The 25765-nt window shown below is 37.5% G+C and overlaps 4 protein-coding genes across 4 annotated transcripts; all 4 read left to right on the top strand.

Annotated features, from left to right (window-relative positions):
• Positions 1-622: 622 nt before the first annotated feature.
• Positions 623-7358, top strand: LOC132937604 (uncharacterized). Its single transcript, XM_061004392.1, has 3 exons — positions 623-1292; positions 6427-6566; positions 7191-7358. Exons 1-3 carry the CDS (start codon positions 623-625, stop codon positions 7356-7358), a joined length of 978 nt encoding a protein of 325 aa, XP_060860375.1.
• A 3074-nt stretch (positions 7359-10432) lies between these two features.
• Positions 10433-12038, top strand: LOC132937338 (uncharacterized). The gene has a single exon (XM_061004162.1). It carries the CDS (start codon positions 10636-10638, stop codon positions 11311-11313), a length of 678 nt encoding a protein of 225 aa, XP_060860145.1. The 5' UTR covers positions 10433-10635; the 3' UTR covers positions 11314-12038.
• A 3856-nt stretch (positions 12039-15894) lies between these two features.
• LOC132937587 (uncharacterized) lies at positions 15895-18786 on the top strand. The gene has a single exon (XM_061004391.1). The coding sequence runs from the start codon at positions 15895-15897 to the stop codon at positions 18784-18786; it is 2892 nt and encodes a 963-aa protein (XP_060860374.1).
• A 670-nt stretch (positions 18787-19456) lies between these two features.
• On the top strand, positions 19457-22305 carry LOC132937571 (uncharacterized). Its single transcript, XM_061004390.1, has 2 exons — positions 19457-20326; positions 20401-22305. Exons 1-2 carry the CDS (start codon positions 19457-19459, stop codon positions 21082-21084), a joined length of 1554 nt encoding a protein of 517 aa, XP_060860373.1. The 3' UTR covers positions 21085-22305.
• Positions 22306-25765: the final 3460 nt, after the last annotated feature.

Raw genomic sequence — 25765 nt, 5'->3', positions numbered from 1 at the left:
TCGAACGTTTTACGTGTTATTAGATAGGTACTCATCCATATCCAACGTACGACGTGCGTTTACGTAATTTGTTTTTATTATTTGTGCATGATATTTATTTTATAAGTAATAATTTTTACGTATTATTAATTTTGGTGACGGTAGTTACGAATTATTAGTTTATAAATCAATAATAGTATATACATGTAGAGTAAATACTTTTGGTAATTACTCACGCGGATAGGATATTAATAAATTTAGTAGATATAAATTATAAGTACCTAGTAGATATAATTTATTAAAAATTATATATATGTAATGTTTAGGTAAATATATGTCAGAATCCGATAGTTCAGATATTGATACTAGTTCTGCGGACAGTTCAATAAAAGTCGAAAATTATAAATCTAGGAAAGAATTAAAAGAGGCAGTTTTAAAAGACGCTGTAAAGAAAGAATTTTTAGAACAAACTAGGAAAAACATAGTTAAAACTGTTAGGAAAAATTTAGTAAGAACACATAGTTTAACAGAACAGATAGGTACCGCGCCACGAAAACAAACCGTAGGTCGTTTAGGTACTAGGTCAGACTCAAGCGTAATTCACGTGCAGTTAGAGTCAGTGGTTAAGAAAAAAATGAGTAAAATGGATTTAGATAAAGCAATTTCTATGATACCTATTTGCACGGGCAAAAAGGACGTAGCCGAATTTATAAATATTTGTGAAATCGCAATTAAAGAAACAACGGAAGCAGATACACCGATATTATTAAAAATAATTACTTCTAAGTTAACGGGAAATGCGTTAGAAGTAACAAAATATCGAAATTTAGAAACATGGGGAGCAATAAAAACAATATTAGAAGGGGCATTCGAACAAAAAGTATCGGAGAGGGCCTTATCAATAGCTTTAAACACGGCACGTATGGCCGAGGGAGAAAGTGTGGCAAAATTCGCTAGTAGAATCGAAGAGTTATATTATAAACTCTGCGCGGCAAGTACGATAGGTCTAGCTCAGGCCGAGGCAGATATAGTGAAAAAACAAACAAAGAAACAGGCAATGATCATATTTATGACAGGGTTACCTCATCACTTATATACAGTATTGAAAAGTCGAAATCCCAGTACATTGGAACAATGTTTCAAAACGGCGATCGATGAGATGCTCGAATATGAGTCAAAAGTAGAAATGGATAAATTGCAGAGACAAATCGGTAATGGAAAACAGGCGGACGTCAATAACGAGGAAAAACGACAAAATAGTGGTAATACAAATAACGCAGTTAATCGCGGAGGAAACGGTAATTCAAATCAAAGCAATAGAAATAATAATTTCAACGGGTATAACAACCGATATGTTAATCACAACAACCGCAATAACTATGGGAATAATAATCAGAGCGGATATGGCTCACACATGGTTAATCGCGGCGGTCAACGAGGCGGAAACGGCTATGGACGGAATTTCAATGGCAATAATGTACAACAAAATAATATTAACCGAAGCACCGGATGCTACACTTGTGGTAGATCTAATCACATAGCACGAGATTGCTGGAGCAATCGACCTAATGCGCAACAAAATACGTACAACAATAATCGTGTAAACGGCACGCGCCATGCGAACAACAACAATAATGTTCGTAGGGATAATAACAATACTCAGGGCGTACTTTGCAGTTACTGCAATAAGATAGGTCATGAAATTTCAACCTGTTATACAAAACAGAAAAACGAAAGAAGCACGTCGGGAAACGCCAACGGACCATCACCAGTGGGAGTCAGATTGGTCCAAGAAATAGTTCAAGACCCACACACAGGATTTTCCACATCACAGCAAAATTAATAGACAACCACATTACTTTAGAATCACCCAGTTTTAATAAGAATCAAATTAAATTATTAGTCGATACTGGGGCGGATCTAAATATAATTAAAATTAATGCATTAAAAGGAAACACTGAAATTAACGAAAACGAAAAAATTTATTTGAAAGGCATCAATGAAAAAATAGTTTCTACAATAGGAAAAACAGAAATAGAATTAATAATTAATAATGAAGCATTCGAAACACAATTTTATGTTGTAAACAATATTTTTCCGATTCTGGCAGACGGAATTATTGGTAATAAATTTCTAATAGATAATCATGCAGTAATAGACGTTGCTAATAACACGCTAACAATAAATAATAATAAAACCGGAAGCGATAGTGACATCTGTTTTACATTAAACCCGCGCTCAGAGACAATAGTACAAATCGATATACCCGATACAGAAATGAATAATAAAAATATTTTAATTAATAAACAAGAATTAATACCGGGCGTATATTGCGCGAATATTTACAATACAGTCAAAAACAACAAAACTACAATAAGCATATTAAATATATCTGAAATGACACAGGAAATAAATGTAGGTCAAGTGCGTAATATTTCATACGACACGGATGTTTTGACAGATAGCGTACGGTGTATAAACACAATTGACACTGAACGCTCGCGTCGGGTCAGGGCGTTGATACGTACTGATCATCTTCAAGTTCACGAATATAATTCGATAATAAAAATATGTGAACATTACGCGGACATTTTCTATTTAGAAGGGGATAATCTTACGTGTACTACGGCAGCAGAACACGTAATAAAGGTTCCTAAGGATTTGAAACCGATTTATAAAAAACCATATCGTTTACCGTTTTCACAACAACCGGAGATAGAAAAACAAATAGGTCAAATGATGAAAGATGAAATCATAGAAAGATCAATGAGTCCGTTTAACGCACCATTAATATTAGTCAAAAAGAAGGAGGACGCCTCGGGGAAACAAAAATTCAGAATAGTTATCGATTTTAGGGCACTTAATGAAGTAACTTTAAATGAATTTCACCCATTACCAAATATAACGGAAATATTAGACCAATTAGGACAATGTCAACTGTTCAGTTTGATAGACTTAAAATCGGGGTATTTTCAGGTACCTTTGGCTAAAGAATCAAAAGAACTTACGGCATTTTCGACGGGACAAGGGCATTATCAATTTAAACGATTAGTTATGGGTCTAAGTTCAGCTCCGGCGACATTTCAAAAAATGATGACAAACGTGTTATCAGGGTTGATAGGAATGAAGTGTTTAGTATACCTGGATGACATAATAGTGTATGCTAAAAATTTACAAGACCACAATGAAAAATTAATAAATGTATTCGAGAGATTACGTATACACAATCTAAAAATAGAACCGGACAAATGTAGTTTTTTACAACGGGAATGTTTATTTTTAGGTCATGTAATTAGTGACGAAGGGATCAAACCGGACCAAGCAAAAGTTAAATCTGTAAAAGATTTTCCGGTTCCTAAAAACGTTAAACAAATAAAAAGTTTTTTAGGACTTAGTGGGTATTATAGAAAATTCATAGAAAACTATAGTGCTATTGCTAATCCAATAGTGAAATTATTAAGAAAAGACGTAAAGTTCAATTGGGACGAAGACTGTCAAAAAGCTTTCGATAAATTAAAAGAAATATTATGTTCAGAACCAATTCTACAATATCCGGATTTTACAAAACAATTTATACTAACGACAGACGCTAGCGGTAGGGCGCTAGGTGCAATATTATCTCAAGGTAAAATAGGATCGGATTTACCAATAGCTTACAGTTCTAGAACTTTAAACAGGGCGGAATGTAATTATTCGGCAACGGAACTAGAATGTTTGGCGATTATATTCGGCGTAAAAACATTTCGACCGTATTTATATGGTAGAAAATTTACAATTCTTACGGACCATAGGCCTTTGTCATGGCTATTTAATTTGAAAGACCCATTATCCCGATTGGCAAGGTGGAGACTACAATTGGAGGAGTACGAATATGAGATAGTATACAAAATGGGCAAGTTAAACACCAATGTCGACGCGTTATCGCGTATGTATAATATTACAGAAATTAAGGACGAAAGTTATGATAATTTTATGCAAAAATTCGAAACAACAGTAATATCTAATAAAGACGTTAAAGAAGTACACGGCGAACTAATAAATAGTCCGTCGGAGTACCACATAGTATCTGAAATTGAAAAATATTATAATTTTCGATCAGGTATTAATTACGAATTAAAAATGAGATTTGGTAGAGACAAGCAATTAAAATCTCATAAAGATTTAGGCGACGTCGTAAAATTCAAAAGCGGAGATAGGTACATAATATTTTTAATAACAAAAACGAAAAAGAAACAATTAGCCACGTACCAAAATTTACACGTTGCTTTACTAAATCTTAAGTACTTTTGCGAAAAACATAAATTAACCAAATTAGCAATGAACCAATTAGGACGACAAGACGGACTAGATTGGGCAAAAGTTAGATCAATGATAAGATACATTTTTCGTAATACAAACATAGAGATAATAATTTGTACCAAATTAGAGTTTAGCGGGGAAGAAAAATTAGTAATTTTCAAACAATTACATAATTCAGTATTGGGTGGACACCTAGGGATCAACAAAACCGTGAAGAAAATAAAGAAACAATTTAACTGGCCGAATTTGAAGCAGGACGTAAAAGAATATATAAAGAATTGTACAGCATGTCAGATGAATAAAAATACTAACAAACATATTCAATATCCAATGGTAATTACTACCACTAGTACGAAACCATTTGAAAAAGTATTTTTAGACATTGTGGGACCGTTGGTTACAACCGGTTTAGGTAACAATTATATACTCACGATGCAATGCGACTTAACAAAGTTCAGCCTAGGGGTAGCAATACCTTGTCACACCGCTAACGTGGTGGCAAAAGCGTTCGTAATAAATTTTGTCTGTATACATGGAATACCGGATGAAATTTTAAGCGACCAGGGCACCGAATTTATGTCAAATTGTTTCAAAGACGTATGTAGATTGTTAAAAATAAATAAGATTAAGACTTCCGGCTATCACCCGGCTAGCAACGGCGCGTTGGAACGTTCTCATAAAACGATGGCAGAGTATCTAAGACACTATGTAAGTAAAAGTTTAGACAATTGGGATGAGCTTTTACCTTACGCAATGTTTGTATACAATTCTACGGAACATACGTCCACAAGGTACCAGCCATACGCGTTATTATATGGCAAGAATATTAACATACCAGTTAAACTAAAAGCAAACCCGGAACCTAGGTACAATTATGACGATTACGTATACGATCTTAAACAAAAGTTCCAGGAAGCTCATCAAATTGCACGGAACAGGTTAATAAAGAATAAAGAAGTAAATAAACGATATTATGATAGGAAAACAAATACGGAAGAATTAAAAATCAATGATATGGTTTTACTTAAAGATCATACTCAAAGAAATAAGTTAAGTCCACTTTGGAAGGGACCATACGAAGTACTGGACGTATTAGATTCAGAAAATGTAGTTATATCGCGAAATCGCAAAAAAGTGACAGTACACAAAAACGATGTGAAACTATATTACGAAGACAATAATGTGAATAACGAAGAAATCGAATAAACACATAACAAAATTTTAATTATAAATAATTAAGTAATAATAGGATAAGATAAAATGTAGTCATACAACACAGTAAAATATATACATATATATAGTATAGATATAGCGTAGGATACGGAATATTTATAGTACACAAATTAGGTATACATTAAACGATAAGTCGGCGTGGGATGTGCTCACGATAGCATTTTAATATGAAGAATAAAATATATGGATATTATAGGTGGATTTCATTAATAACGATAGCAATTGGAACAGTAAAAAGCCAGGAAAATGCAAATTCCGGCAAGGGGTCAGAAATCAAGATCTATTATAAAAACGAAGATAATTATAGAAGAAATCTGGTAGGAATAGACTACTATCAATCTGACACAATAATCATGCCACAATTTCAATACAATGAATGTAATATGGAATCGTTACAAATTATATGTAGCACGCCATATCACGGAAGTGTACCTCAACCATATCCCTTTGAAAATGAGTACCTCATGGAAAAATCATGTGTAGTACAAATAAAAAATAAAAATGGAACATATTATGAACAATTCAAAATGGAATCAGACTATTTTTTAAATTTTATTAAGATAAGAGATATGGAAGAAGTAGACAAAAACAGTGCAATGCAAATAAACATAACAGCAATGACAACTGGGTCAATCGAGTTCAACGCCACGGAAGTAAACAATGATTATAAGAGCGTAACTAGCACAGTAGGTCACACTACACGGGCAGCAAGAGCCGGACGTACAATATCGAATGACGAATTAAATAATATTACGGACGAAACATCAATGCAACACTGGAGGACCACAGAAAGTGAAAATATAAATTACGAAACAACGAAGGACAGTTATTATATGGAAAATAATGAGAAAGCAGTTGTGTGCATTCCAGAGGAACGTGTAATTAATTACCTATACATATTATGCGGAATACTAGGAATAATAGTAATAATAATGCTGTTGATAATGACAACTATAGTGAGGCACTATAGATTAGTCAGGAAGGAGAGATATCGATACCTAGTACGAACGTTAGAATGTACGGGAATGGATACAATACGAGCCCGCGACGATATAGTAAATTCGCAACTTTAAAAAAAAAAATATATATATATAATATAGAGATTAAATTAAATTAGGATTAATCAAATTCAAACAAAGTTAGGTAGTATATAATTAACTAATAGAAAATCTAATTATAGGGAAACATACAAATTATTCTGTACCAAACTGGAACTCGCCATTATGAACGGGGAACATGACAAAAATACGATAGGTGACGGAAGTAATATGCCACCATGTTTTACGAAACATATACAGAAAGCAAACAGCCAATTGACTAACCCTTTCTCAGAGGACAAAATAAGAAGAATGGAACAAAGCATCGCAACATATCTTTACGACATGTCAAGAAGCAGAATCAGAAATAGATATTGTCGGGAATTAATCGAACACCTGGAGTGTATACCGGAACCAGAATTATTATTGGAACATGTATAATTAATGTATGAAAAAAAATAGAATTATTATAGGATAAGTATACATGGTAACGGATTCCTAGTAAATTAGTACATGCAAGCATGACACAAGCTTCATTTTAAGAAAATTACGTAGATAGAAATTATTTTTAATATGGAAGTAGAAATAGTAAACACAATAGTAGTTAGATTAACATTAAATAGAAAAAAAAAATAATAAAAGGAAACTTGTAGGGAAGAGGAGATAACAGCACTGGTGATCATTGATTCAGATGGGACTAAGCTACTAGTGCAACTCAGTAACAGTACAAATGAAGAACCGGAATTCGAAATGATTTTGAGCGTTCAGGCGGGAGGTCGCCTGGTGGTAATAGTATTAAAAAAAAAATGATATGTACGTGGGTGAAATGGAGATATACCGATATGCGGGGGAGGAGCCTATGAGACAAACTACACATAATCTTAGGACGTTAATTGACAATTACTACGGAAATAGGAATAACATCCCTCCTGGCAGGTTTCCGGAAGCGGAGATCGTAGAATTATGTCAAACGTTATGGGATTGGTTCCGGAACCCATACGCGTGTAACGTATCAACAATACCATTTTGTTACCACCTGAACATCAATCGAATGACTGACCGAGGTGGAGCTAAACCAATAGGCGTAGCGAGCATAATATATAACCGCACGGAACCACCTGTAACCACGGGCAATGAAGATGAACAACAATTAAATGACAATATAGCACTGGCAAGAAGGGTCATCAATGAATTTTGGGAATTGAATAAGGGAATAAACAGGGTAACATGGGCACAGTATTTGAATATTAACAATCATAGGTTGTATATACTAAAAAATAGCGACAATATTGAAAATAATGTTAGTAATAACAATATAAGCATTAATAGTAGTATTAGTAGGGAAATGGCTAACAATAGGATACGGGAGCCTGTCATTAGAAATATTAATATGACTGAAGCAGCTGGACTGTGGTGGTCGGATAGTGATAGTGATAACGATAGTTTAGAAAATATAACACCGAATAATACAATTAGTAATATGGACGAGTTAGACGGATTTAGCGATAGCGACAGTAATATTGACAATTATAGGAACATAAATAGTAGTGATTATGAAAACAATGTTACGAATTTACTTAATGTTAGTAATATAGCTATAGAAAGTATTTTTAATGAAGTAGAAGATAGGTACATAGTTAGGAATAATAATGATAGTCAGTAATGAAAAAAAAATTAATAAAAAAAAAAAAAAAGATAGAAAAAAATGGGATGGAGCTAATTAATTTTGACGGTTGGCGGTATAGGAACGGTGGGAGTTGCCACCATATTCTGAACGAACAAGCAACCACCGGAACTCACTAACAACAGGTTATAAATTAATTAGTTCAATTTCAGACACAATAAGTACGCGTATTTTGTCCAGGCCGATGAGATGAAACGGAAATAATATATATATTAGAGATTATTTCAACAAGATAAAACAAGTTTGAAACTAATGTGTATATATATATTGTTTTAGGTTATCTCTGATTACGGCAGGACATGGTCAAATTCCATATAAGGTGGAAGAATTTAGAAATCAAACACTGATGTATTATGAAAATTACGGTACAGTTCGGTTGACAGGAGCGACCTGGCAACTGATCACGTATTTACCATTAAAAAATTATGACCTTAGGCATGACAAATTACAATTGGAAATAGGTATAATAACTAATCTTTGTAAAAACAGCGCAACAACACTTGAAATGTGTTCTAGGCTAGACAATATCTTTAAAGTAATGTTTCAAGAAATTTCCTTACAACGAGAAAAAATGTACGAATCGATAGGTAGGTACACCGAACAATCGGAAACAACCACGTATACAAGTAGGAAAAGGCGGGGTCTAATAAATTTCGTAGGATCGGCCATGAAAACATTATTCGGGGTATGTGATGAAGAATGTGCAAAAGAATCGGTGGAGGAAATAGGTAAAATAGAACGAACTAACGAACGCATGTTACACATACTTAAAGACCAAACTACGGTAGTTAAATCTACTGTAAAGGGGATTAGTACCACATCGGATGAAATAAATAAATTATACAATGAGTTAGTTAATAAAAAAGATATAATAAACGAAGTAATTAACAAAACAAACACGTTAGAAGCATTAGTTTTATCAAATAAAATACATGGTATATTCACAGCACTATTATCGCAATATTCAATGGAAACGCAATCGATAGGTGCTATTATAACTGCGGCTAGGACAGGGGTAATACACCCAAGTTTAATGACACCGCGAGAAATGGCAGATCATTTAACGCAAATTAAGTTAACTTTACCTATTAATTTAAATTTGCCTATGGGCACAAATCCGAATGAAATTTACGAGTTAAGTAAAATTACAAAAATGGCAGTGTTCTATAAGGATAGTCAAATAGTATTCGTAATAAAACTTCCGCTGGTTACCGAATTGGAGCTCACGTTGTTCAGAATACTTCCAATACCACAGCCGGTCGAAACAATGATAAACGGAATGAAAAATAAAAATCATAGTATTGTTTTAAAACCAGAATTCCAATATGTAGCGATTACAAAGAATAGGGAACAATATACCACGTTCACAGAAACTCAGCTTTTACATTGTACGGAAACAGAAATATTTACAATATGTCCAGAGTTTTCACCAGTCGTACACTCGAACAACAAAAATCCATGTTAGATAGCTTTATTCAAAAATCCGGATGTCTTGCCAGAAACATGCGAGACGGGAGTCCTAGTATTATCGAAAGACATATTTTATAAATTAAAACATGCAAACACCTGGATATACACAACAAAGGGTGAAACATTGACTATTGCGTGTAGGGAAAACTCGGAACCATATATTACAAAAATACGGAAGCAAGGATTAATTTGGTTAAGCTCAAAATGCAGAGCGTACGGAAACGATATCATTTTAAATCCGACACAAGAAATAAAATCAAAACACTATGTTAACTTTATACCCGAAGTAGGACAGGGAAAAATATCATTTAAGGTATCCGATAGAATAAAGAGTATGAACCTACCTAAGATAATGGTTAACCAAGATTCACATAAACTCGAAAAAATACACGAAACAGCACAATCGTTAGATAAGGTGCAACAACAAATCGACAATGAAATATTAACACAATCAGGACAGTTAGAAGTAAGCGATACGCGTAACTATTTATTTTATTTAACATTGGGCTTGATAGTATTCTCGGTCATGTTAATCATTTTTATATACATAACGTATAAATGTAGGCTTACTTCGTTGCGACGTCCGCAATATGAAATGGTACGATTAGGTAGAAGTAAACTCTGTACGGATGATGTCAAGGTTGAACAAAAGTTTAATAAGGTAGACGAGCAAAATACACTCGGAGGGGAGGATGTACCACCTCAAATAAAATAACCTAAGAAGTAATATTTTGATAGAATATATATGATTAGGTTAGGTTAGGTTATTATATGATTAGAATATATATGTAGAAAGTATTAGAAACTTTATAGAAAATAATTACACAAGTAGTTAGAAATAGTAAATTAGAATAAAATACACTAATTATAAGTTAATAATGACATTAAATATATTATCGACTTTGAATTAGAAGGGAAGTCAAGTTCGTTGTCATGGATTTCGAATTTACCAATATGAGGAGAACAGACATTGTACTAATATCAGGAGCAATCTCAAACAGCCTAAACAAATGTAAAATTCGTAAGCTCGAGGGGAAACCGCTTCTCCTGCCACTCCACGAACAGATGAGAATTATGACTGTTCGTGAAACACAGTTGGCAGAGAAATCGATAAGGCGGATTTTTCACAACAAAAAGGAAGTGGAGACGACCTGTTTAGCGCAACTTAACAAAAGTCTGAATTCGAAATTAAATAACCTAACACCAGAATTCATAAAAAATTATATTTTGCGTGGAGATAAAATAAATGTAGTGGTATTGTTCGGGGGATCATACGATAGGAATATTTTAAGTAGGCTAGGGTTAGGACACATAGAAGTTCTAAATATCAGATGCTATGATTTGAATTTCGATGGGGACTTCTACATGATACTAGAAAAATTGAGGGGAAAAATAACTGAAAGAATTTTCGAATTCAATGTAGGTAGAATCCAGAAAAGGGGTAGGCTATTGAACTTAACGGAAGCGCATAGCGGCGTATGTACACAAAAACATAAAATAACATACGCTCACGACCCAAAGACTGATGTGAGATTTACAAAATGCATATTTAACAGAATGGTTAAGGAATATGGGTACCAAAATTTGGTGAAACAATTCCAACCTATATAGACAATACCACGCACCTAGCACCACGTTGTAAAAATATAATTTTTTACGAATTTATAAATTTTATTATAGCAAATAACAAAGTAGCTTAATTAACACACTAAAGTAAATATATATAGAAAAAAAAAAAAAAAAGTAACGCTAGATATTAATAATTAACTAACAGAATACCACAAATAGTAATTTTAATTTCATTAATTTCAGAAAAACAAAAGAGAAAGAAATAACATTAGGAATCGGGCGGTAAATAATAGGGGCATATTTTGTCTATTTTATTGGAGACTGACAAATGGTGCACTATTATGCACCGAACGGTTTGACCACTTAAGAAAAATGTTGGAATTTGATCGTTTGGTGATTGGTTGGGAAAATCGTGTGAATAGCAGATTTTTTTAACGGGATCACCAAGGGACCAAATGGCCATAATAACTCACAATAAGAAATTACAAAATCTTATTAGTTTAGCCAGTGTCGCGGGAGGATGCTTTGATTTGCAGCACACTCTGGCGACACGGGTTCAATTAGCAAGATGAGATCATTACGAAAATAGAATAGAATAGAATCGATTTAATACTAGTCTTGATCATGTAATAAAACTTGAATACAATAGTTTATTGTTGGTCTGGACCTGTAGTAAAAAGATACAATCTAATTACAGTATAGGGATAGTAATATTAACTAGGCATAAAATATAATGATATAGTGATTAATGGAAAATATATATATAGAAGCAAACGTAAACGTAGAAAAAAAAAAAAGAAAAAAAAAAAGAAAGTTAGGAACATATTAGCATATATTGGCGTAGTTAACATGGTGATGGAATAAGAAATATATTAATCTAACTTATTTAAAATATAATTAACATGGTAATGGAAAAATAAAATATAGTAAACACCACTATTTTATCATATATATATATTGCACGGAAAAAAAAATATATATTGTAATAGATTTTAAGAATTCATGTTATATTAAAATATTATTACACATATTATATTAACACTAAGATAAGATTATTGATGTAAACAAAAACACAAAAAAAAAAAAAAAGAATATATTGTTAATCACATAAGATACTAACCTAGATAATAAGCAAAATATATACTGTAATATTGTGAATCATAACCTGTATTCTGTCGATAATAATTAATATGGTGAAATGTACCATATAAATATAATGATGTAATTGATGTAAAACATAAAATGTAAACATGTAATAATTGAATGTAATGTAATAATTGATATATGTAAAATTTGTAATCATAGGAAAGTGCTTGAACTAATGGAGGAAGTTTGAGTTAATTTTTCTCATTTAGACGATAAAAATCAACTTTTAAAGGGGGAGATGTAGTAAGCAAGTTACTACTTAACAATAAAACAAATCCCACAGGTACATAACTATACTATACTATAATTTAGATACTGTAATTCGGCATACATCGGATAATAGAAACGGAGGTAAGGGTTCTTTCTGTATATTACATTTTAATGTCTTGGGGAAGAGACGGTAGATATTAGGAACTCACTGAACCATAATTATGGTAAGGGTACGGAAGATGTTCAAATATAAAAATATATACTATATGATTATTTTGATTACAACGCTATACGCTGTACGTGACGATATCCAATATAAAAAATATTAGTGATTATCTCAAACCGAATACACAGAATTATACTGGAAGTCATGAAAGGCGTGGGCTGGAACGATGTTCACACAAACCACATCCGTGAGCCGAGATACAGTATCTATAGGCAAGGGGTACGGGGAACTGCATATAAAAGGGAGCCCGAATCGGCCTGTTTTCAGACGTGTACTACCACCCATTAGTGCAAGCACCTTCACGCCACTCTGTACGAGCATATTTTGGACTTAGAAAAATTATCAACAATATAATAAAATTCACAATAAAACAACAACTGTCTTTTATTTATTATCAACCACGACTACAATATCAAACAAATTGTCTGCGACCCGCAACTATAATATCTCGGCAGCCACTTATCTGCTATTAGAACTACGATAGTAGGTACCAAGCTGTCGAGAACATTACATTATCGTTATTCAGAATTAAAACGTTATACAATTTTTGCGTTTAACGTTATTCATGATTAAAACGTTATACAATTTTTGCGTCTATCGTTATTTAATATTTAAAAGCATTTAGATACCCGTTTTAAAAGTACACAGGCCGCAATTAAAAAGTATATGACTATGACCTTTTTTGGGGACATAATTTCCCTATTCTGAGTTTTAAGTAGGTATTGTGTAATTTTATTTAATTAAATTAATGGGTTAGATAACCCAATTACATATTATTTACAAAATATAGAGTACAGTGATACAGATTAAATTACAATATACATAGTTCGTAAAGAAATGGAAACAAAATAAATGATAAAACAGTATGATGATAATTCATCTTAAGTTATAAGTGATAATGTATTATTGAATTTAATAAATTGCCTAGGCTCTAAGGACTTTATTATAAAATAATAAATATAAAATATACAATTACACAAACACTGACGACTGAACAAATCTGAGCAAACTGATCACCGAACACAATAGTTGAATAACTTGAATGGTATAAATTCCGACCGTAGTACAGATAGTACAGTACAATATTATCAGAGTATCACTATTATTAGTGTAGTAAACCTGCGTTTCTACGAATATATTAAGTACCTTTCCGCGGTAGGACAACAACAACAAGGAGATTAACTTTCAACTATTCGATTCCAAGAATCGCGTACATGTACGTACCTAGAGTTTTACGACGTAATTAAAACTGCGACATCAAATATCTGCAAAATAAACCTATAATAATTTAAGTGCCAATAAAGAAGAGTGCCAATCGTAAATTCGGGTTGTTTTGCAATAACAACGTCCAGCTCCGGTTCCCTTTCAGATATCCACCTCCTGGGCTCTACCGTGTACATTTTTTTATACATATAGATTTTATATAAATATAAGATAGAGTCTATAGCAAATTAGGATTTAGTACAGAGTCTGCACCACGCAGTCACTAACTTCTCGGGCAGATGCTTTTCGCTCTGTCCTCAAATTTATCTAATTTCTTTATAAATGTTTAATTATTATTATTTTGTCTTAACAATAAAGTACTATAAATAACTTATACAACTTGTCTCTCTCCAACCTTCTCTCCTACATTAACCATCAACGTCGACGAACTCAAAATATAAGCGAGCAGTGAGGGATCACTACACGTCTTTTGGTGTCAGGTGTGGGGTCACCTGAAGGAAGAATTTTGGTATCTGTTCGGTGCCGACTCCGGCGGCGACAATATTTATTTTTGTCGTGGGTCTACGACGATAAGGCGTAGAATCTTCTAGAAGACCCCACCCCCCCGCCGCCGTATAGTGTAAACCGGCTTCCCGTCCGGCCGCCGCCAACAGAGGCCTACCGCCGCGGTGCACGGACTTTGTAGCAATTAAGTCAGTCGTCGTTCCGTGCCCACCGCCGTTGTCGTAGTCGCGGTCCGTAACATATTTACACGTCGCGTCGCCTTTCGACATATTTGATTACGGAATCAATACGGTGCAGTGCATTTGCCATCGGTGGCATATAATTTTGTGTAACGTCGTGAGTGCGAACGGGCGACTCGGTTATTATTAAATTGTCAATATAACTGTTTGAAGTACGCGGGTACGTAAAGCAGTAACGGGCAAGATGGCCGATTAATAATCGGTAGTTAGTGATCGCGCGCGGGTGCAATCTAACCGGACGCCGAACGTGCGTCGGACATTCGGGCCTGTGTGTACGATGTGTCATCTGGGCGAGGAGACGTCGTATCACATGCATAATTAGTGTGGTTCAGCCATCGACCAGCAACGTGGATCGCGGGATCAGAACGGGCAAGCAGGCGTCATGGAGGGTCATAAGGACAGTCGAGTGGTCGGCGGCAACAACCGGTAACGCGGTATCACGACAGTGATACGCGCTTTTATTATCATTGATTGTATATCAACAAATTATTGTTTATGATACCATATCATTGTTTTGTAATTTGTTTTGTTTATTTTTCTTATATTGCCTTCGCGGCGTTTTGTATTATTATTATAATATATTGTCTCGAATATCGAGCAATCGGTTCAATATTATATTATATAGTAGGTGGGCGCCTACATCCCTCACATATGTATTATACGGATGCTAATTATCATTTATATTTATTTTATGTTGTGTGGTGTATATCATTTTAATACAGTCCATTTTTTTAGATTGAAAACTCTCCGAAGTTGTTAATTATTTATTATTATTAATAACCTATATCTGTAGGCGAGTACCTAATTATTACAATACACGACACATCATTTGGTCCTTCGAACCGGATAGAATTAGTAAAACTTATATATCTAAATACTTATATTTAATATTATTACGTACTTATTGTAATTAGATAACACGTAGGCAGGTATTGTTGTTTGATTATTATTATTATTTAGATTATTCCCGACATCCTCCTAATAGGTACCTTTATTATGGGTCGTCCAAAACGCAAATCAGTTTCGGTAACTTCGGAGCCGAGCATGTTATTACGTTCGCGTGCTGCTCGTGATATGACGATACGAAAAATTCGGATTTTGGATACGTTAGCACAAGAGGCGCGAACGGAGGTTGAAAAACATTCTTCGTTTATGGCACGTTACTTATCACTCGACAAATACGTCAATCAGTTCGAGGTACAGCAACAAGAAGTTTTGAATATTATGTTGGATTCGGGATTACAGGACGACTTTAATGATACAGACTTGTTAATTACGGACGAGGTGGAGGAAGTAGTTGGACGTATTCGAATGATTTCTGAAATAATTCGACCAACGTCGGATATAACAAATCGAATTCCGCGTCAAGAGAGCGGAGCCTTTTCAGGTACCAACATAGGTTTGCCCAAAATTGAGTTGCCAAAATTTGATGGTGACGTAGTCCAATGGTGCTCTTTTCGTGATATATTTTGTTCACTTGTGCACAACAACCAGCACTATTCGGACATTGAGCGATTTCATGTGTTGAAATCATTATTAGTGGGTCCGGCTTTGGCAGTTATCAAATCTATTCCATTAACGGCTACCAATTACAACATCGCGTGGAATGCTCTTCATAAATCGTTTGAAAATAATCGATTATTAGCGACGGCGCATATTGATCGATTATTTGCGTTCTCCCCTCTCAAAAAGGAGTCTACGGCGGCGCTCGCTACTTTTGTCAATACGTTCCGCGAAAACGTCGCCGCTATCAAGGCGTTAGGCATAGACGATATTTCTGGATTTCTACTATTTTATATCGGTGCGCGGGTGCTCGATACCGAAACCAGAAGACTATACGAAGCCAGTATACCGCAGTCAGAAATACCATCATTGGACAACCTGTTGGATTTTGTTTCACAACGATGTAAGATATTGGAAAACATCGGGACTATTGCGGAAAGGGTAGAGCAAAATGTCAAGAGTACGGCTAAGAAAGGCAAGGGTGGTGCACCGGTGAAGCATTCATTCGCCGCGACTTCGAATGGCATAAAGTGTATTTTTTGTGAACAAGATCACCCACTATATCGTTGTTTTGCATTTAAACAAAAATCAGTTGCGGCAAGAAGAAAGTTTGTAAGCAATAACAGTGTGTGTTTTATTTGTTTGAAGTCAGGACACCCAGCTAAGTCGTGCACATCTACGTTCAAATGTCGAAGCTGTAGCGGCAAGCATAGTACGCTATTACATCTGGACATGGTGAAGCCGGCAGCGTCCGGTGACGCTGAAGGCTCGACGGAGAGTACGGAGTCAGGAGAAACCAAGGCTAATGCTACCGACAGCATAGTTAAGTTCTCGGGTACTGCGCGTGCAGAAACCACGGTGATTTTAGGCACAGCTATTGTGCGCGTTCGCGATAGCTTGGGAAAATTACAGACCGCACGAGTTCTGTTAGACAGTGGTTCTCAAGTTTCTGCGATCACGTCAGAATGTGCCACTCGATTAGGATTAAAGTGTATTAAAAGCAGAATAGAAGTGTCAGGACTGTCGCAACAACCAGTGACTAAAGTCAAAGGGGTCACTCAATGTCAGTTCATTCCACTTCATGCAGAAGGTCCGCAATTCTGTGCTTCGAGCGTCATTATTCTTACGCGTATAACAATGCAACTACCTAGTGATAGACTACCTGCTGCGGTACGTGAGCGATATCACCACTTGGTGTTAGCGGATCCGGAATTTGACATACCTGGGCCGATCGACATGTTGATAGGAAGTGACTTATACCCACACATGTTACAATCCAGGGCAGATATTATTCGCAGTACGGGTCTGCCGTCCGCTATGAACACTCAGCTCGGATGGATTGTGGTGGGAGCATTGGATGAATTACCAACGCCACCTATGGTTGCACTATCAGCTACATCGACTCCAGAAATCGAACGTTTAATACAGAAATTTTGGACTGTGGAAGAACCAAATATGCCAGATATCCTAACAACAGAGGATGAACAATGTGAGGTATGGTTCCAGAAGTCAACAACCAGAGACGCGTCTGGACGGTTTGTGGTGTCACTGCCGTTCCGATCGACTGTGCGTGCTCTAGCGGAACCATTGACTATTCCAACGGCGGGAGCTCAGGGGGGGAGCCCGGAAGATTTAGGCTCATCACGCCGTTTAGCGTTGAACCGTCTATACAATCTCGAACGACGACTAGCTAAAGATTCGGAGTTATACACCGCCTATCGTAAGTTCATGGATGATTACCTAACTTTAGGTCATATGAAACCGGCATCGGTGCCGGGGAAATATTTTATACCACACCATGCTGTGGTTAAGCATGAAGAAAAGGGACTGAAGATTCGGGTTGTCTTCGACGCCTCGGCGAAGTCCACATCAGGAAGATCCTTGAATGATTGTCTATGCATTGGTCCAAAGTTACAGACTGAAATTAGTGATGTACTACTTCGCAGCAGATTTTACAGGTACATGTTCGTCGCCGATATTGCGAAGATGTATCGGCAAATCAGGGTACGTGAAGAGGATTGTGCCTATCAACATATTCTGTGGCGTAGGTCGCCGGAGGTAGAAGTACAGGAGTATCAACTGCTAACCGTCACTTATGGTGTAAATTCAGCTCCATATCTTGCGTTGCGGTGTCTGCGTCAACTCGACCTGGAGGATGGTGCAGGATTTCCCCAGGCAAAGGGTCTGTTAATTAGTAATACCTATGTTGACGACATAGTCGCCGGTGCCAACAGCGTAGAGGAACTGTTGGCCGTACAGAAGGACCTCGTTAATTTGTTACAGCGGGGCGAATTCGAGCTTAAAAAATGGGCAAGTAATTGCGATGCCGTGCTGAGGTGCGTACCGGCCGAGGATCATGCAATAGAACCGACTTTCACACCAACTAAAGACATTGCGTTGAAAGTGTTTAGGAGTGCATTGGGATCCCACAACCGATGCTTTTGGATATCACTTAAACACTGACGAAGGGTCGATAACCAAAAGAACTGTGTTATCTACCATTGCACGGCTGTACGACCCAATTGGCGCTCTAGGTCCGGTCTTGCTGTGGGCCAAAGGTTTAATGCAAGAGCTATGGCTCGAGAAAATCGGATGGGACTCTCCGTTACCTACATCGTTAATGGTGAAGTGGCGTCAGTTCCTAGACGAGCTACCGTTGCTGTCACGCGTATCTTTACCTCGTCACATTGATACCCGCCAAGTCAAGGAAGTTCAGATGGTAGGGTTTGCCGATGCATCACAACGCGGCTACGCAGCAATAGTTTTCTTGCGGATAACTGACAACTTGGGTCACTCCCATGTTTATTTTATTACTTGCAAAACCAAGATAGCGCCATTGAAGACATCACAAACGGATATCACTCTGACAATTCCAAGGCTCGAGCTGTGTGCGGCTCTACTTTTGGCCAAACTTTTGTCTCACCATTATGGATCATTAAAAAACATAATTCCCATTGACAAAATTAGAGCGTGGACAGACTCCACAGTTGTTTTAGCATGGCTTACGCGAGAGCAGAAGCAATTTAAAATATTCGTGACCAACCGCGTGGCCAAGATACACGCGCTGGTGCCCAATTGTGAGTGGGCTCACGTGAGCACGGTTGAAAATCCGGCCGACCCGGCCTCCAGAGGTATGCTTCCTAGGGAATTGTTGTCGTGTTTCAAACACCTATCAGGACCGGACTTTCTGCGTCAGGATGCCACCCGATGGCCAGTGGTATCAGCTACAGAGGTCACGGCTTCATTGGAAAACTTACCGGAACTCAAAAATTCGGAAAAATGTATAATGCACATTCACCAAGAAGAGGGCCACTGGATGGAGCGCTTTTCTTTCTTATCTCGGATGCAACGTGTGGTAGGATATTGCCTTCGATTTGCCAATAGGACTCGAAGGCGCCCTGCGTTGACGGGACCTATATCACTTGCAGAACAATACCAGGCTCTATATAGAGCCATAAAATACACTCAACAAATCTATTACTTCGATTTATACAAGCAAATCGCAGCCCATAGAAACATTGCACCAGTCACTCTAGCTCAGTTGGCTCCCTATGTAGATCAAGCAGGATTAATTCGAGTCGGAGGACGTTTGAAACATTCGACACTGGACGACGGCGCGAAACACCCTATACTGCTACCACAACGGTGCCATCTCACAGAGTTGATAATTCGGCATTATCATCAGCTATTGTTACACGGTGGAGCGAGAGTAGTACTTTCAATGATAACCCGACGATATTGGATAATGTCTGGTCGGGCTGCTGTACGTCGAACAGTTTACTCATGTGTTCCATGTTCAAAATATCGGGCCAGCACTCCTAAACCTTTTATGGCAGACTTACCTGCCTCCCGAGTCACCGCAAATCGGACATTTTATAACGTGGGTATGGACTATGGAGGTCCATTCATCGTGAAGGAGAGCCGCCGGCGTGGAGCGCGGACCCAAAAGGCGTACTTGGCATTGTTCATATGCATGGCAGTGAAGGCGGTACACTTAGAGATCGTAACTGACCTATCAACGGAATCATTCCTCGCGGCTTTGGACCGATTTACCTCGCGTCGTGGAATTCCAGCTAATATTTACTCGGATTGTGGCACAAATTATGTAGGTGCCGCAAAGCAGATTACTTGCTTGAAACGAACAACGCTCGACAAGCCATCTCTTCTCGGATTCGGTGCGAATGGCACTTTAACCCACCGGCCGCGCCCCACTTTGGTGGCCTATGGGAGGCCGCAATCAAGAGCACTAAGATCCACTTGAAGAAGGTCATTGGAGCACAGGTATACACATTGGAAGAATTGACAACACTAGTGGTAAGAATTGAGGGTGTTCTAAATTCTCGGCCACTACAACCTCTGTCGAGTGACCCAAATGATTTAGAAGCCCTCACTCCGGGACATTTTCTAATTGGTCAACCACTCTTAGCTATTCCCGAGGAAAATGTCATAGATGTCGTCACCAACCGGCTAAGACGATGGGAACTGATTCGTCAGGCGCTTCAGTCATTTTGGCGTCGTTGGAGCCATGAGTATTTACAAACTCTGCAGGGACGAAAAAAGTGGTTCCAACAAATGGAGAACCTGGCTGTAGGGGATTTAGTAGCAATTCATACACCCAATCATCCACCGATGTCGTGGCAACTCGGACGCATCATGGAAGTTCATCCAGGTCCAGACAATGTCATCCGCGTCGTAACCATTCGAACAACTGACGGTATTTTCAAGCGACCGGTTGTCAAGGTTACCAAGCTGCCTGTATAATACGATGTTCACTTTGTACTGGTGCGTATGGACGTCCCATATCCTTGTCTATTATCCACCACCATGTATGTTATTTTGTATTCTGATTTCTTTAATGTTCGTGTATAAAATGTTATAGTTTAAAATTTTACATAATTAGTAATTATCTTAGTATTGTTTATAATTGTAATGCCGTTGACTGCGCCAAATATATGAAAACCAGGACAAAGTAAGTTTGAAAGCCCACTGCTTTCAAAGGCGGGAGGATGTTCGGTGCCGACTCCGGCGGCGACAATATTTATTTTTGTCGTGGGTCTACGACGATAAGGCGTAGAATCTTCTAGAAGACCCCACCCCCCCCCGCCGCCGTATAGTGCAAACCGGCTTCCCGTCCGGCCGCCGCCAACAGAGGCCTACCGCCGCGGTGCACGGACTTTGTAGCAATTAAGTCAGTCGTCGTTCCGTGCCCACCGCCGTTGTCGTAGTCGCGGTCCGTAACATATTTACACGTCGCGTCGCCTTTCGACATATTTGATTACGGAATCAATACGGTGCAGTGCATTTGCCATCGGTGGCATATAATTTTGTGTAACGTCGTGAGTGCGAACGGGCGACTCGGTTATTATTAAATTGTCAATATAACTGTTTGAAGTACGCGGGTACGTAAAGCAGTAACGGGCAAGATGGCCGATTAATAATCGGTAGTTAGTGATCGCGCGCGGGTGCAATCTAACCGGACGCCGAACGTGCGTCGGACATTCGGGCCTGTGTGTACGATGTGTCATCTGGGCGAGGAGACGTCGTATCACATGCATAATTAGTGTGGTTCAGCCATCGACCAGCAACGTGGATCGCGGGATCAGAACGGGCAAGCAGGCGTCATGGAGGGTCATAAGGACAGTCGAGTGGTCGGCGGCAACAACCGGTAACGCGGTATCACGACAGTGATACGCGCTTTTATTATCATTGATTGTATATCAACAAATTATTGTTTATGATACCATATCATTGTTTTGTAATTTGTTTTGTTTATTTTTCTTATATTGCCTTCGCGGCGTTTTGTATTATTATTATAATATATTGTCTCGAATATCGAGCAATCGGTTCAATATTATATTATATAGTAGGTGGGCGCCTACATCCCTCACATATGTATTATACGGATGCTAATTATCATTTATATTTATTTTATGTTGTGTGGTGTATATCATTTTAATACAGTCCATTTTTTTAGATTGAAAACTCTCCGAAGTTGTTAATTATTTATTATTATTAATAACCTATATCTGTAGGCGAGTACCTAATTATTACAATACACGACACATCAGTATCCAACCCACAATCGAGTACATCAGCGGACCTCGAGTTCAACTACGTTGCTGAAACCTAGGAAGGAAGGAACGACCGAGCCAAGCCACCAACTACACTCAACATAGCCAAGCGGAGCATCAACGACGAGCCAGCAGAGCCGCCAGCACGCAGAGCAGACAGGACCAGACACAAATCGCAATGAATTCTACATTGTAAGTTGTTATTTAAGCAGATTATTTAGTATATGTCTGAGAGTCCAAATAGGTGTTGGGAAGTAGTTAAATATAACCCGCGAACTTTACATACTACCATAATGAGTGTAACATTAGGAATAGACACCGCCTTGCGCGGCATACCTAATTTTAACGGGGGAACTGAGGCAGATTTGTCCTCATATATAACAGAATGTAACTATGTAATGGACAATATCCATGACAATATTAAACCGGTAGTATTCCAAAATATTTTAGCTAAATTAAAGGGAGACGCATATCAGGCTACACGTTACCGCAACTTCACAGACTGGACAGAGCTTAAAAACCACCTTCGTAACGTTTTTGGGGCACCACATTCAATTAATTATTTACAGTCCCAACTTAGTAACATTAGGCAACGTACCGACGAAGACGTACGTAGCTTCGCCGGACGAACCGAAAAATGCTATCACGAATTGGTAGGAGCGTTAACATTAGGACTAGAGCCAGCCTCAGCCGCCGCGGTAGCCACATCCCATAAAACAGGAGCACTTACTGCGTTCGTTAACGGAGCAAAACCAGCAATCAGGTCATTTTTAAGGGCGCGTGACGTAGATTCTCTCGAAAAAGCAATTACTATCGCGATTGAGGAGGAACAAGACCTCCAACACATTAACCGTCGTTTTAACGCAGATAAAAATTATGTAAAAAACAATGCAAACCATAAAAAAAACATTAAATGCAATAAATGTAGTAAATTAGGACATTACGCAAATGAATGCCGCAGTAACACCGGTACTTCGTCCAACACATTTTTTAGAAATCCCATAAATAACCGCGATGACAAAACTAGTATAGTCAAACGCGAATATCAGGGTCAAGTTCGATTTTGCGCGTACTGTAAAAAAACTAACCACAACATTAAAGATTGTAGGAAGCGCATGTATAACGAAAGTAAAAAAACAAGTAGTAAGGACGGTGAAGGTCCTAGCACCAGCCGTACCGTAGCCGAAATTAATCAGAATCACGTACGAGTGGTAGCGGACTTTCAAGAGGAACACATAATATGTGGGTCTCACAATTTCGAACCGCATAACATTAAATTATTAATTGACTCCGGGGCAGAAATGAATCTTATTAAGATTTCTGCACTCAACGGGCAGGTAGTCGTAAATGAACACGAAAAACGCACAATTAAAGGTATAAACGAAATACCTATATTTACAATAGGAACTATAGTGACGACGATGCAAATTAACGCAGTAGACGTTCTCATAAAATTCGACGTCGTTTTTGGCGACTTTCCAATAACAGAATCAGGTATTATAGGACGTAACTTCTTGAAACAAAACAAGGTCATTATGGACTATAGTCGAAATTTATTGACCATACCCGAACAAACCAGTTCGAGGGAAATTATATTACCGCCTCGTAGCAACTGCGTACTATTAATTAAAAACGATGAGCACATCACGCATAAAAATATAACTATTAAAAAACAAGACGTGAACGAAAACGTTATTATAGCTAACAGCATTAGCCCAGTCAATAGTGACACAATTATAAGTAACATAATAAATATTTCAGAGGAACCTTTTGTCATTGACGAGTTAACCACTCAACATATCGAGTGGGAACCATACCTTGAAACAGCTTTAACAGCTTCTTTTGTAGACACGAAAATTAACAATCGCATAACCATATTAAAAAACGAAATTAACACGGACAATTTAAATCACGAAGAGCGCGAACGCATTCTAGAATTATGTTGTAGTTACGCGGACTTATTTTATTTACCGGGGGACTATTTGAGTGCCACCGACGTCGTGACACACGAAATTAATACACCGCGTTGCACTAAACCAATTAATATACGACCATATCGTTTACCTTGGGCTTACCAGGAAGAAATTGAAAAACAAATTAAAGAAATGAAACGAAATAAAATTATACGCGATTCCAAATCACCTTTTAACTTTCCACTCGTAGTAGTCAAAAAGAAAAATTTAGACGCGACAGGGAAACCGAAATTACGAGTTTGCGTAGATTTCCGTAAACTTAATGAAGTAACGGAAAATGAAGCCTATGGACTTCCAAATATACTTGAAATACTAGAATCCCTAGGGTCATCCAAATACTTTACTACCCTAGATTTAGCAAATGGATATCATCAGTTACATGTGAATCCAGCCGATACCCACAAAACCGCCTTTTCTACAAAATCCGGTCATTACGAATATTTACGTATGCCATTTGGGCTGAGTTCAGCCCCAGCAACATTTACACGCGCTATGAAATCTGTTCTTATGGGTCTTGAGGAAATGTGCACCGCATATTTAGATGATATAGTGGTACACGGTTCCAGTTTAAATGACCATCAGAAAAAACTAGAACAGGTATTCAATAGGTTACGCGTACATAAACTAAAATTACAACCCCAAAAGTGCTCTTTCTTACTGAAAGAGATCACATATTTGGGACATGTTATTAACGAAAACGGGGTATCGCCGGATCCTAGTAAATTAAAATGCATTCGGGAATACCCAAAACCGAAAAACGCAAAGGACATTAAATCATTTCTAGGACTTCTTAATTATTACAGACGTTTTGTCGATAACTTTGCAAAAACGGCGAAACCGCTAACTTACTTACTTAAAAAAGACGTACCATTCAACTGGACCGATAACTGTGAACATAGCTTTGAGGAACTAAAGAAAGCTTTAATGAACCCTCCATTACTAGTCTATCCGGATTGGGAAAAAGGGGAGTTTAACTTGATGACCGACGCGAGTCAATATGCAATAGGGGCCGTTTTATCACAGGGGGCAGTCCCCAAAGACCAACCTATCGCATACGCAAGTAGGACATTAAATAAAGCCGAATGTAACTATAGCGTAGTTCAAAAAGAGTTATTGGCCATCGTATGGGCCGTGAAATATTTTAGACCATATCTATATGGACGTCATTTCAATATTATTACCGATCATCGACCTCTTACATACCTGTTTGGTATTAAGGACGCGTCGTCGCAACTTATGCGCTGGCGTTTACAGCTCGCGGATTACGATTACACTATTACGTATAGGGCGGGGCCCGAACACTCGAACGCCGATTGTTTATCACGTATCCGAGTAGTACAAACGAATACGACTAGCGCCGATACAGAGTTCAACGAATTCCGTGCCGCTGAGAGTAAG

The sequence above is a fragment of the Metopolophium dirhodum genome, chromosome 1 (genome assembly GCF_019925205.1).
Source record: "Metopolophium dirhodum isolate CAU chromosome 1, ASM1992520v1, whole genome shotgun sequence".
NCBI classification, from domain to species: domain Eukaryota; kingdom Metazoa; phylum Arthropoda; class Insecta; order Hemiptera; family Aphididae; genus Metopolophium; species Metopolophium dirhodum.
This window is presented reverse-complemented; position numbering and strand designations above follow the sequence as displayed.

Bases quoted from the DNA above. Each gene is read 5' to 3' on its own strand.
- LOC132937604 (XM_061004392.1), top strand. From the start codon at position 623: ATGGATTTAGATAAAGCAATTTCTATGATACCTATTTGCACGGGCAAA. The intron at 1,293-6,426 runs GCAATAGAAATA...GCGGAATACTAG, and splicing joins AAACGGTAATTCAAATCAAA to GAATAATAGTAATAATAATG. The intron at 6,567-7,190 runs GTAAATTCGCAA...AAATAATAAAAG, and splicing joins TACGAGCCCGCGACGATATA to GAAACTTGTAGGGAAGAGGA.
- LOC132937571 (XM_061004390.1), top strand. From the start codon at position 19,457: ATGCTTCCTAGGGAATTGTTGTCGTGTTTCAAACACCTATCAGGACCG. The intron at 20,327-20,400 runs GTAACTGACCTA...AATTCCAGCTAA, and splicing joins AGGCGGTACACTTAGAGATC to TATTTACTCGGATTGTGGCA.
- LOC132937338 (XM_061004162.1), top strand. From the start codon at position 10,636: ATGGATTTCGAATTTACCAATATGAGGAGAACAGACATTGTACTAATA.
- LOC132937587 (XM_061004391.1), top strand. From the start codon at position 15,895: ATGACGATACGAAAAATTCGGATTTTGGATACGTTAGCACAAGAGGCG.